This window comes from Palaemon carinicauda, chromosome 13 (assembly GCF_036898095.1).
Source record: "Palaemon carinicauda isolate YSFRI2023 chromosome 13, ASM3689809v2, whole genome shotgun sequence".
In the NCBI taxonomy this organism is placed as follows: Eukaryota; Metazoa; Arthropoda; class Malacostraca; order Decapoda; family Palaemonidae; genus Palaemon; species Palaemon carinicauda.
In genome coordinates this window covers 101911981-101925431 of record NC_090737.1, presented here as the reverse complement: position 1 = coordinate 101925431, position 13451 = coordinate 101911981, and the positions used below count along the sequence as shown (strand labels likewise).

At 34.5% G+C, this 13451-nt stretch overlaps 1 protein-coding gene and 1 long non-coding RNA gene across 2 annotated transcripts in view; both read left to right on the top strand.

Annotated features, from left to right (window-relative positions):
• Positions 1–4134, top strand: part of LOC137652009 (uncharacterized) — a 14106-nt gene extending 9972 nt beyond the window's left edge. Inside the window, exon 3 of the long non-coding RNA XR_011046155.1 lies at positions 4032–4134. This is a non-coding gene — a long non-coding RNA (uncharacterized lncRNA). The remainder of the gene's footprint in view (positions 1–4031) is intronic.
• Positions 4135–6499: 2365 nt separating this feature from the next.
• Positions 6500–13224, top strand: LOC137652008 (glucoside xylosyltransferase 1-like). The gene is made up of 4 exons (XM_068385218.1): positions 6500–6839; positions 9750–9920; positions 11392–11553; positions 13030–13224. The coding sequence occupies exons 1-4, from the start codon at positions 6696–6698 to the stop codon at positions 13222–13224; spliced, it is 672 nt and encodes a 223-aa protein (XP_068241319.1). The 5' UTR covers positions 6500–6695.
• The last annotated feature ends 227 nt before the right edge of the window (positions 13225–13451 follow it).

Sequence of the window (13451 nt, the reverse complement as noted above, 5' to 3'; positions counted from 1 at the left end):
AAGCCAAAGGGTTTAAACAGGGAAAAATAACTCCAGTGAGGAAAGGAAATAAGGAAATAAATAAACTACAAGAGAAGTAATGAACAATTAAAATCAAATATTTTAAGAAAAGTAACAACATTAAAACAGTCACTCTTTCATATATGAAATACAAACACAAAAAAAAATAACAATAGGAAGAATATTAAGACTGAATAGCGTGCCGGAGTATATCCTCAAGCGAGAGAACTCTACCTAAACACAGTGAAAGACCATGGTACAGAGGCTATGGCACTACCCAAGACCAGAGAACAGTGGTTTGATTTTGGCGTGTCCTCCTAGCAGAGCTTTTTACCATAGATAACGAAACTCTTCTACCCTTGCCAATTGGAAAGTAGCCACTGATCAATTACAGTGCAGTAATTAACCCCTTGATTGGTTGATGAGCCAAAGCCAGAGAGGGGTCCAATGTAGTACTATCTGGCTAGTCAAAGGGCCCAATATATATATATATATATATATATATATATATATATATATATATATATATATATATGTATGTATGTATATATATATGCATATGTATATCTATAATTATATGGGCTCGCTCTTCTTTCTTTTATTAAATTTGAAGATTTCATTTTTGCAGACGTTTACTGTCAAATATTATGGCATTCTAGCTCGTTCTATATGACTAGAAATGTATTCTATTAACAATATTAATAATGATAACGATAGTGATATCATTACCAGGGCAGTTTCAAAGAAAAACAATGTAGTTTCTTACGGTAATCTACATCCGTTCTAAAAGATCAAGATATTCCCTTTCTTCTTGAGATGGTAATTATATTAATTCCAAGCAGCCTTAAGGTTCCCACCCTACCTAACCCTCGAAAAAAATTAGATATTGTTGCGAAAAAAATCATATTCTTGGTAAAAGGACGGAACTGGGGCATTGAATCATAGCACTTCTGTTAAACGAGAACTGATTGGCAAAATGAGTTCTGTTGGGTAGTGTAACTTCATGTTGGTTTTTCTGTAAAAGAAAATAATGATAAAGTTAATATCAAGCAATATAGAAATTCATTTATGTTGTACAGATGCTCAGCCTTTTCAAGACGTAATGTGTCCAAATATATTTTAATCTCTCTCTCTCTCTCTCTCTCTCTCTCTCTCTCTCTCTCTCTCTCTCTCTCTCTCTCTCTCTCTCTCATTGTTAGTTGCACAAGAAAATTTTTCAAATTAAGTTTTATAAAACAATTAAGAGGGTGGCATTCAAAGAAGTTGTCAAATTCTTCCGACACCAGTTTCCGTTGATGGACATGTAATGTAGCAACCAATTATCAAATGTGTAGTCAAATAGGTTTTAATGGTAGGGACATAACAGAGCTTTTGATACAGAATATACAGACCCCCATTACAGCATGAGTGTGTGTGCAACGTTGCATTCTTTAATATGCAAATGCGTATGTCTTCGTTGTTTTGATGCGGGTTGAAGTTCACGTTGATTATATCTTGGAATGTACTGTGACTGATCAAATTATCTGGAGAAAGGACGAAGTCGTTTGTTTATATCTTTTTCTACGGTAAAGAGCCAGAGAGGTACATGCCTGTCCAGTGTACCACACGTGTTTCATACACGCTCGTACAGTGTAACGGGTTTTGCTTTAATTATCTTATCACTAGCTCTTCCCTGAACTGTTAATAGACCAACCTACGTAAGCCTGTTAGCTCATGTTTTATTTTGTTTTGAGATGTTCTTGCCCGTAAGTCCTGGTATCTAAGCTCGATGTCTGTTTAACAAAGTTTGGCTGCATTCACCTTGCCTCTCAGATATGACGCAACGGCCCACTCGCACACCAGTTTAACTTCAGCCTAACAAGAATATTAGGAGTTAATTGATGTATCCGGCCTCTTGGAGGAGATCGTTTACACTATTCTGGAAGCGCAGAGGAGAGCAGCGATTTCCATATTCTGGAAGTAATTAGAACGGACAGATCAAATCGGTTGACTTATGAAATCTGATTTCTACCCAGTAACTGTACCAAGACATTGAATGCCAATGTAGGACAATGTAGTTTAGTACTGAAAGTGTCCAAAACAGGAATTCTCTGGTATTCTTAGGCATATATCATAAATATTGTTTCTTCATGGCGTGAAATTTATTGCATTATTATAGCTATGAGGATTTTTGAGTTCATATCTGTGTAATGCCTTGATAGAAGAATCCGTGCGTTGATAAAACTTGCTGCAGAATTGAGGGGTCTGGTGTAAGCGCCAACGAAGACCAGCAAGCCTGTAAAGTGACTAAGTCGTTCAATACTTATCAGAACTAAATTAGTTTCTCCTTTGGAAAGAAAAATGCTCGCGGAAACGTACATAAAACGCATAAACATAAGAAAGAAACTTTCCAATTTATAAAATCTTCAAGCAGATATATATCTCTTAATCGAGTAGTTCCCAACTTTCCCATGGCTGGCTTAAAGGTTATTGCGAACCATTATTCACTTTCGTCCAACCATCGCGATTCTGTAGATGTCAAACAGCATCAGATGTGGGCATTCATGTAGGTAATTCTTTGAAGGATCAAACCCACATATATAAAAAAAACAGATTCCTGAGAGAGAGAGAGAGAGAGAGAGAGAGAGAGAGAGAGAGAGAGAGAGAGAGAGAGAGAGAGAGAGAGAGATTAATTTTCAAATATCTCTAAATTCAATACCGTATGTCATTGGGTATTACAAATGATTTAAAAATAGATTGGTTTATATAACAGAAAAACTCACAATTTCAGTTAAAAAAAAAGGTTATTGCGTATAATAGATTTATAGATCGACAGATATGTTCATTTTCAAATGCTGCTAAATCCCTGTTAGTTAAGAACCCCATTAGTATTAGTTTTCGTATGCGCAACACATCCAGACAGATCTCACAGTGACAGTGACCTCCGTTCTCGACGCAGACCTGGGACGGTGAGTCATCCCGTCGTGGATAGATCTTGCCTTTGGCAAAGACAGGTCGCTTTGAAAGGGCACACTTATTTCAGCGTTGGCCTTTGGGCCTCATCGCGAGCAATTCCTGCTTACACCTGACCGCTAAGTTTTATCCCAATCTTCATTTTAGCTTGTCATATATTTTACTCTATAGAAATGGTCAATACTGCACGGGACCCTCCTATTTTACCCTAATTTTGGACAATCATAAAAAGATACACTTTCTTATCAGAGTTGCTGAAGAGAGTTGGCGGCATACTTAGTTCGTTCAGGGAAATAGATGAAGAAAATGAAGAAATAAAGTACTAGGCACAGATCACATGCAGTAAACAATTCAGCATTATAAAGACATTTAAATTCAGAGCATTCATAATTCAGTAGCTTGTGTAAGCAACGGGATCTTTTATTCATATCAAAGGCTTCATTCATAGAGATTCACAATAGCTTCTCTGGAGCTTTCTCTGCATATCAAAGATGGTGTTTCTACCGCCACTAAAAGTAGGGGGTGGAACCCGCCACGTCTAGCCGAAGAAAGCCTATCTTTCCTCCAAGGTAGAAATATTTTATTTCCTCACCTAACCCTTGAATCAGGATAATCATATATCTGCTTATATATATATATATATATATATATATATATATATATATATATATATATATATATACTGTATACTACTATCGAAATCGGTGCAATGTACTTGGGTTCGTTTAATATGACTTATTTTATCACGTTATTCATTTTGGGAGGTCCAGTCATTATTTCAGACAGTAATGAGAGGCTCAACTTGAAACTTAAAACTAGTTTATTAAATAAACAGAACCCAAATGACAAAAAAGTTGAATACATTAAAAAAATAATTTTCGTGTTTTCGTGCATTGTCAAATCCTCGCCATGTCTTTTAAACTTACAACAATATCATTTCTTGCAACCCAACTATTATGCACAATAGCAGCATCATTCTAAAATTCCATGTTGTGAGTAGCTATGGGTCACTATGAGTCCCAAAAAGACAACAAAAGAGAGTGATAACTGTTATAATATTTCAAGTCGTCCTTTCTCAGGAAGAAGAAATGGTAGCAAAACCTCCCTCATCTGGATGAAGCAACTAAAACAACTCAGGGTTCTTTTCAAATCGATTGCAGTTTTGACGTCGTCTAGAATCCAGTAAGTTTGCTCGGAAGGGTTTGTAATTCAGGTAACCAAAACTACAATGAGGAGAGGTTTTCATTAGCCTATTGCTTCCACCATAAACCATCAGACTATGTATTTTATAGATAAGATTCAGAAATGTATCGAAAAGTGGCTGAATCAATTCCCTAGGGAGACGAAATTTGGTACTTGGTAGTTTGACTACCAGTAGGTCACAACCAATGTGGGAAACAGCATGTCTCTTGCTGAGAACAGGTACACTACACAGGATAAGGTGTAACTCCACTCACAAACTCACACACAAACCCAGAATACACGCTCACACATGGTAATGCATACATATATATTTATAACTTCCATCCTGTTCGTAATAATAGACATGCAGTTAATTCTAATAGTCAGGCCTTCTCCACAATGAGGCTCAATACTACACAATATTCTACAAGTTTTATTCCAGCTGTGACCAAGTTATGGAATGATCTCTTAATCGGGTAGTTGAATCAGTAGAACTTCAAAAGTTCAAACTTGCAGCAAAAGATTTTGTTAAACAGGCTGACTTAAGTCTTTTTGTAGTTTATATATGAAATGCCTGTTTTAATGTTGTTACTGTTTTATGAATATTTTATTTTAATTGTTCACAATTTCTCATATCGTTTATCTATTTCCTTATTTCCTTTCCTCACAGGGCTATTTTTCCCTGTTGGAGGCCTTGGACTTATAGCATCTTGCGTTTCCAACTAGGGTTGTAGCTTAGCTAATAATAATAATAATGATAATAATGATAATAATAATAATATTAATAATAATAGCAACAACAACAACAACAACAACAACAACAACAATAATAATAATAATAATAATAATAATAATAATAATAATAATAAAAATAATAATAATAATATATTTCGACCAATACACATTGGTCCTCATCTCGATGGAAAATGAGAGAGGGTGTTCACAAAGGTACTAAACAAATGTCTAGAAAATACAATTTTACATTGGTCAAGTTTACATTAAAATGTAGTGAATGGATTCATCCTCATCATTATCTCTTCCTACGCCCATTGACGCAAAGGACCTCGGTTAGATTGCGCCAGTCGTCTCTATCATGAGCTTTTAATTCAATACTTCTTCATTCACCATGGATTACGAAAATATTATCCGAATGTAATTTCTTCTAGGTGTATTATTGTTCTTATATTCTTGATGACTGGATTAGAGGTTGACGTTTTGACCTAAGATGGTCATCTGGTCTTGCTGATTTAGTCTTTTGAAGACCGGATTCAGGTTGTGTCTACTACGTCTGCTTTTCAGTGTTAGCCTGATCTATGATAGCCGATAGCAGAATCTCCTTCAGTACACAGATTATTTGACATAGCAATAATGACTCATTCCACATGATGTCCGAATAAACATTAAATTGTTCGATTATAGATAGAAGAAATGATACGTATTTAGATATATACATATATATATATATATATATTTAAATATATATATATATATATATATATATATATATATATATGTGTGTGTGTGTGTGTGTGTGTGTGTATTTTTGAGCATATCACATGCACATATATACGTGTGTGTATCTCTAACTACACACACACATCTATATATATATATATATATATATATATATATATATATATATATATATATATATATATATATACATACATTGAAAACATAAATTATGTACATATATACAAATCAATAACACAAAGAGATACGTAGTTAAGCCATAAGGCGCTGATCCCTAATAGTTGTTTATTGAGGAAGTAGTGGGAGTTGCTGTGAGATCCATCAATTGTTCAGCAATAGAAACGCTATACTGACGTGATGAGTTTCCAGCCAATTTGCTCTGTATTTATCATCTTGTGTGAATGTGTGCTCGTGAATTTTAATGACTCTAATATCTGTATTAGTAGTAATAATGTCAATAATCAAAGCTCTTATTGTTTTGCATTTACCTGGCTCACATCTGTATGCTCAGGTAGACCAGCACAAAAAAGTAATCGATATATGTTTTTTGGTCTCATTTAACTACATCAAGCATCATATAAAGATATATAAAATTCAACAGATAGTCATCAACGCATGTCACTATTCTTGTCAACTTGCTTGCTTGCTTGCTTAGATTGTCCAGCCCTTTTGGCTGGACACGGGTTCTTGCGTTGGCAGCCCGTCTTTGTCAACTTTGTGATGATATCTTTATTCTCAGCACATATTTACATTACTGGCCTAAAGGTTCACCAGTACTATGTTTGGTAACACCATTAACTAGAACTCCATGATATAATAAATAAAATGCTCATCACACTACTAAAACATTTATTTCATCCCCAATTTAGAACTCCTTTCATTCCAGATTTAACATAGTGTCTCCACCTTCGCTGGTCTACGGCCAAATCGCTAATATCACCTCTGACTGGCCGGAAGAATACAGGAAACGCATAACCTTCGGACGTCAGCGTAAAATTTTCTACCCTGCAGGACTCGAGTACATCCAACACCTAACCTACCGCAGGTGCGCCACAGCTAAACTCTTCCTGCCGGAGATCTTCAAGGACATGGATGCCCTTATCGCAGTCGATACCGATGTGCTTTTCATGCAGCCCCCTGAAGACCTATGGGACGAGTTCGGGAATTTCGAGAGGAGGCAAATAAGCGGTATTGCTCCCTGCTTGTCTAGGTACGGGAGGAACTTCACGGCTGTAAGTTCATCTTTATTATTAGCTAGGAAATCTCTAAAATATGATACAGCTATAAAATTGAAAGTCACCTCTTCATTTTGGACGATGCTGATTCAATTAAATCTGGTTCAGTTACAAATATATTGCAGATAAGATTTGTCTCTGAATAAGAAAAACGAAGATTTATCAAATAATTATCCTATCCACAATAAGTATTTTCCACAATAAATGGCAGACGAGAAGTCTCGAAAGGTTTTGTGAATCGTGCTCAAATTCTCGGATTTGTTGTACAATCTCATATATTACAATTCGGCATTGAACATCTGTAAAATAGCGGAAGTCAAAACAAGTTAATATTATATTATTAATCTTAAATCAACGCTATAACTAAAATTGTTGATGCCCATAGTATTACCATTACTGATGGAATTATCTTTTTTTATAAGAATCAATATCATAATAAAATGCACAATTAAAAGCCACGATAATACATTTTGATGCAGCAAAATGTGAGACTTTTTTCCAAAAGCAAAATGTCCATTCACATATTTACTGTATCTGTGGGTAATAATGATAGATCGTGGGTAGCGAACTCCATTATAAATTTATCGTCCTAGCCTCCCTACTCATTGACCATTCATATAACTACGCTGTAAATGAAAGTACCTACGTAACGCTTCGGGACGCAATCACGATCTTAAGGTCGAGCTGGTTGGCCTCTATCCTCTCGTATATAATAGTCATTTAAGACAAGAATGCCACGGTAACATTTGAGACTTACTTTAAATGTTTCTTGGTATTCAGATTCTCGTTGTTTACTTCATAAACTTTGTTTTTGTGACGACTAAAAATATACTCATCAGTACCCAGCTGACTTCACAAACTTCATAATGACTCCTGTGCTACTCACAAAATCATTCCTTTTTATGAAACGATAATTGACTCATGCCTTTCACTATTCTAGATTTCCTGGTAATATTGGTCAGACACAGGCTCTAGGCATCTCTGTAGGCTGTAGTTATTGACTCATACCGAAGAGTACAGTAAACCTGTCCCCATCGCTTCTTCTAGCCATTTATTACTCATATCTATGTATATTTGATACCTGCTTAAATATGTAATTTCAAAGAACATTTCAAAATGTTTCCGTCAACTCTGAGATCGTATTTTTTTCCAGCACATTTTAAATACTGTATCCTACTTATATAACTCTGAGCCATTTTAATACAATTGTCGCTTGGAATTATTTTTTTTGCAAAATTTAAAAAGATATTTAGAGCTTCATTCCATTGAAGATTGTTATATTTTCCACCACTCTATATTACATATTACAGATAAATCTTTTCGACATACATTATAAGATACTATTAGGGCTTTTAAAACAAATATGAGGGTAAAAGGTGATCAATAAAACCTCTCTTTCTCTCTCTCTCTCTCTCTCTCTCTCTCTCTCTCTCTCTCTCTCTCTCTCTCTCTCTATATATATATATATATATATATATCTCCGGTAACTCTCAACTCCCACATCCCTCGGGTAAGGAGAATGAGAATTCATATCATGGTGAGAGGGGGATTCGTGTACGTGTGAGTGCATATCTATCTAAATATTTAGTCCCCAGGTTTTATGGGTTGCGTACACTAATATGAATATGTGTGTATATATATATATATATATATATATATATATATACATATATATATAAATATATATATAAATATATATATATATAAATATATATATATATATATATATATATATATATATATATATACATATATATATATATATATATATATATATATATATATATGTATACAGTATGCGTGTGTTTGTGCGTGTATACATATACACTCTTTATACACACATTCCATAGATTTCTTGGGTAATATTCTCAATGCCTATGTATACTATACCATACTATTATTATTATTACTTGCTAAGCTACAACCCTAGTTGGAAAAGACGGATGCTAAAAGCCCACGGGGGAACCCAACAGGGAAAATAGCCCTGTGAGGTAGAGAAACATGGAAAAAATATATATTCCAAGAACATTAACATCATTATAATGAATATTTCTTAAACACTTCAACAAGATAGGAGAAAGAGAAATTAAATAGAATAGCATGCCCGAGTGTACCCTCAAGCAAGAGAACTCTAAACCAAGACAGTGGAAAACCATGGTACAGTGGCTATGACACTACCCCAGACTAGAGAACAATGGTTTTATTTTGGAGTGTCTCCTCCTAGGGGAGCTGCTTACCATATAGCTAAGGAGTCTATTCTACCTTTACCAAGAGGAAAGTAGCCATTGAACAATTACAGTGCAGTAGTTAACCTCTTGGGTGAAAAAGAATTGTTTGGTAATCTCAGTGTTGCCAGGTGTATGAGGACAGAAGAGAATCTGTAAAGAGTAGGCCAGACTATTCGGTGTATATGTAGGCAAAGGAAAAATGAACCGTAACCAGAGAGACGGATTGAATGTAGCATTGTCTGGCCAGTCAAAGGACCCAATAACTCTCTATGCTGTAGTATAATATGTTATGCTGTCCTATATTATTCTATAAGATATACAGTATATATATATATATATATATATATATATATATATATATAAATAGATAGATAGATAGGTATATACATAGAAATCAATATATATATATATATATATATATATATATACATATATGTTATATACATATATAGTGGTATCTATACGTACATGTATACAAAGTATATATACATACATACATACATATATATATATATATATATATATATATATAATATAAATATATATATAATATATATATATATACATATATATATATATATATATATATATATATATATGTGTGTGTGTGTGTGTGTGTGTGTGTGTGGAAACAAAACATTAAATATATATGCATACATGGGCATAATCTTCCCTGCAGTTCCCCGCCTATGGGTTTTCCGGCCTGAACACGGGCGTGGTACTGATGAATCTAACGCGTATGCGGAGCTTCGGCAACGGATGGGTGCCATCGATCACAGACTCTTTCATGAAGTACAGGAAAAATTTCTCGCTCTCTGACCAAGACATCCTCACCAATTTCTTCAGCGAGGTAGGTCTCGTGACTTCACTACGTCGGTTGAGCGATTGATGATTGATTGAAGTCTAGTTTCATATGGGCATTGAATTGGTTAATTGATTGATTGATTGACTTTTGTTTCATGGAGCCAGTGCATTAAGTGATCGACCAAATTTTTACTTCTATGACGTGACTGTCTTAGTTGAGTTACTGGCTGATTTAGAGCTCATTGATTAACTGTATCACTCAACAGACTGGGAAGGGATTAAATAGCGTCACTGTTTTGGTTTATTATCAACTGGATATTTGAAGGAAATATGTGCAAGATCACTTTAGCTCTATAGACAATGTAATGATACCTTTATTGCCTGGTATACAAACTAAAAAAAGATAATAAATCTGTGATCTAATACTGAAGACTGGTGTCACATTCATTGAGATTTGAATCTCATTGTCTTTTAAGAGGTTAGGGCTTCAACCATGCACTTAACCTACCTTCTTTATTCGGACTCGGGATTAACATTAAGTGTAGAAAATGTATTTGTGTGATGTTAACTTTGGTAATTGGCAGTGAACAAAGCTACATTGTTTGCTAAATTAATCAAGTTCATAAGAGAAATAAAGTCGTTGGTACTAACTGTACTCACATGAGAACCCTTATTCAATTATGTAAAATTACCAATGAATACTCTAGTTTTGAAACTTTCGGGTGAAAAAATTAAATACCGATAATTTTTAAAATTACTCGTAGGAAGATAGGTGTTGTGTAAGTATAGCTTTTATCGTAACTAAGTAATTATTATTATTATTATTATTATTATTATTATTATTATTATTATTATTATCCAAAACAGTACAAACTTTCACCTGGTAGGGGTCGGATAGGTTGTCACCTGATGATGCAAGAAAAAAAAATCTAGCATAAATTAGGAATGAGTTAAATGGGGTCTTGAAATGCGTCAGATTATTTTTATACAAACGATTGACCCCGAACACCAGTTGAGAGAACAGGGGCTTAGACCTATGTTTTCTGAAGTACCAAATATTACTGAAAATTGTAATAAACAGTAGCATCCGCGCGAAAGAGACCATGGGTCATGATAAGGCCCGGAATCCTATAAGTAGACTTTGTATGGACCTAAGGACTTCCGACGGCCGAGGAATCGTCAGGTAAATATTCATCGTTGGTGAGAGACTCCTGTACTGCTTCTGAAATATTTATATAAGAACTTAAAATAGAACTACATCAGTGTAGTTTTGCCCCAGTTATTGTTCTCTTCAAATAAAGTTTTGACGTATTTATCATAACTTTTTGTTTTCTACGACGTTATTTTAATCTAATATTGTTATTATTCGTTGAAATCTACTATCTCTATTTAAATTAACTACTATTAGTTCCATTACCCGACTGTTCAAAGGAAAATTATTTCTTTCGAAAAAGAGAAAGAAACCACAAACTGATCTCAACAATGAAAGGTAACTAAATAAACCGGCGTTTCCACAGGATAACTCCAAGTACCTGTACGAGTTGGGATGCGAATGGAATTATCGAGCTACCCTATGTCAGAGTGACTGGAACAAATGCGCCGCCGCTGCCTCCCGGGGCGTGGCCCTCCTGCATGGCTGTGACGGCACCTTCAGAGTCAACAAGGAACCCACGATCAGGGTCTGGACATTTCTTGCCTTTATTTCCATCACAGGATTGCAGCGGAATTCAAACCCTTTCCTGATTTCCTCATGCGTAAAGCTCGATTGACTTTTTCTTTCTTTTATTTCGATTCCTTCTACTTTTTCCTCTCTCACCTGTTCCTTTCTAGTCTCCTTTTATTCCTTTGTCTTTGCTTTGAAAAATACTGGCTTTTGTTTTTGTCATTCTTCATTCACTTTATGACTGGTTGACTGTTTGTAGTCTGTAGGGAAATAGATTGTTTTATGTTCTTCATTAATGTAAGAAACTAAAACACAAATATGGGTCTCTGTAGAACCTGAACCGTACCACTAAATTATGAGTGCAATCGACTAATTCAATACGAATCTTTCATCATCATCATCTCCTCCTACGCCTTATAACGCAAAGGGCCTCGGTTAGATTTCGCCTGACGTCTCTATCTTGAACTTTTAATTCAATACTACTCCATTCATCGTTTCCAACTTCACGCTTCATAGTCCTCAGCCATGTGGGCCTGGATCGTCTAACTCTTCTAGTGTCTTGTGGAGCCCGGCTAAACGTTTCGTGAACTAATCTCTCTTGGGGAGTACGAAGAGCATGCCCAAATCATCTCCATCTACCCCACATCATGATCTCATCTACATATGGCACTCGAGTAATCTCTGTTATAGCTTCATTTCTAATCCTGTCCTGACATTTAAATCTGAGGGCTTTGTTCTCAAATCTACAAAATCTGTTGGAGATTGTTTCATTGACACAAATCTTTCACTGGGTTCATATTTTTCTCATTGTTTCATCTTCAAATAAAACAGAAAAAATAAATAAAAATTTTCATGCCTATATATTTTTATCTTGATTCATACTTCAATTAAGCAAGAATCTTAATGTTATTTTTAATAGGTTACGTATTGTTTTATGATAAAAATGGTTGATGATTACATATATTCTAAGAGATACAAATGTTAAAAGCTTACCATGGTATTAAAGTTAAATATTTCTGCTGATTTTATTTTCTCATGAAAATTAGTTTTCTATAGAATCGATTCTATATTTTTATTAATATTACTTCTTAATAATTCATATCTTAATTAAGATGTTTTCCTAATGGTTTACATTTCATTAAGATAATTTCTTAATGTTCATATTTTAATTAAGATAATTTCTTAATACTTTATATGTTCATTACAATAATTTGTTAATAGTTCATATTTAGATTAATAAATTTGTTAATAGGTCACATTTTCAATATGATAATTTCTTAATAGATCATATTTTCATAAAGATCAATTTCTCATTATCAGAAAAATCATTTTTTATCTGGTTTTCTGTCCCAATGAAGGAAAAGAAATTGCATGATTTTAAAAATGCCAGAGCCAATTTGCATTTCCCCAAAGTCGAGAATTCTTTCGACGGTCTTCGAATCAATCAAACAAAGTGGTTACAAGTCCTTATGTACACTATTTTTCATTCCAGGCAATCTTCCAGGCATGGCAAAGATACCGAATAGGATCACCGGTAAAGGAACTGGTGTCCCTACTCGAGGAGGCACTTAGCACGCCCTTTACCAGGGGCTGTGTCAGGTTGTCAAATATCAAAGACATATTCTTGAAGGGTTTCAAGAGGCGCCTTGCGAGCCAGCAATCTCTCACTGCAGGAGAAAAGTCTTAGATTTAATGTGAAATGCAGAAAAAATATAAGTCTGCAGCTATTTGTTGTTTATTTGCTGCCTTTTCTATGTATCTTTTTTTTTATATATCATGGACTTTCGCAAAAACTTGTTTTGAATATCATATTCAATGAATAATTGTAATTACTAGAAATAATAGACGTTAAAAAGGAAAACCTGAACTCTGCCTGAAAGAGTGAAGCAATCCGGGGCTTTTTATATTCAACTT

What these genes read in the sequence shown, in the direction of transcription:
- LOC137652008 (XM_068385218.1), top strand. Translation starts at nt 6,696, where the DNA reads ATGGATGCCCTTATCGCAGTCGATACCGATGTGCTTTTCATGCAGCCC. An exon ending in TCACCAATTTCTTCAGCGAG is followed by an intron (nt 9,921 to 11,391) that starts GTAGGTCTCGTG and finishes GCGTTTCCACAG; the next exon opens with GATAACTCCAAGTACCTGTA. An exon ending in ACAAGGAACCCACGATCAGG is followed by an intron (nt 11,554 to 13,029) that starts GTCTGGACATTT and finishes TTTTCATTCCAG; the next exon opens with GCAATCTTCCAGGCATGGCA.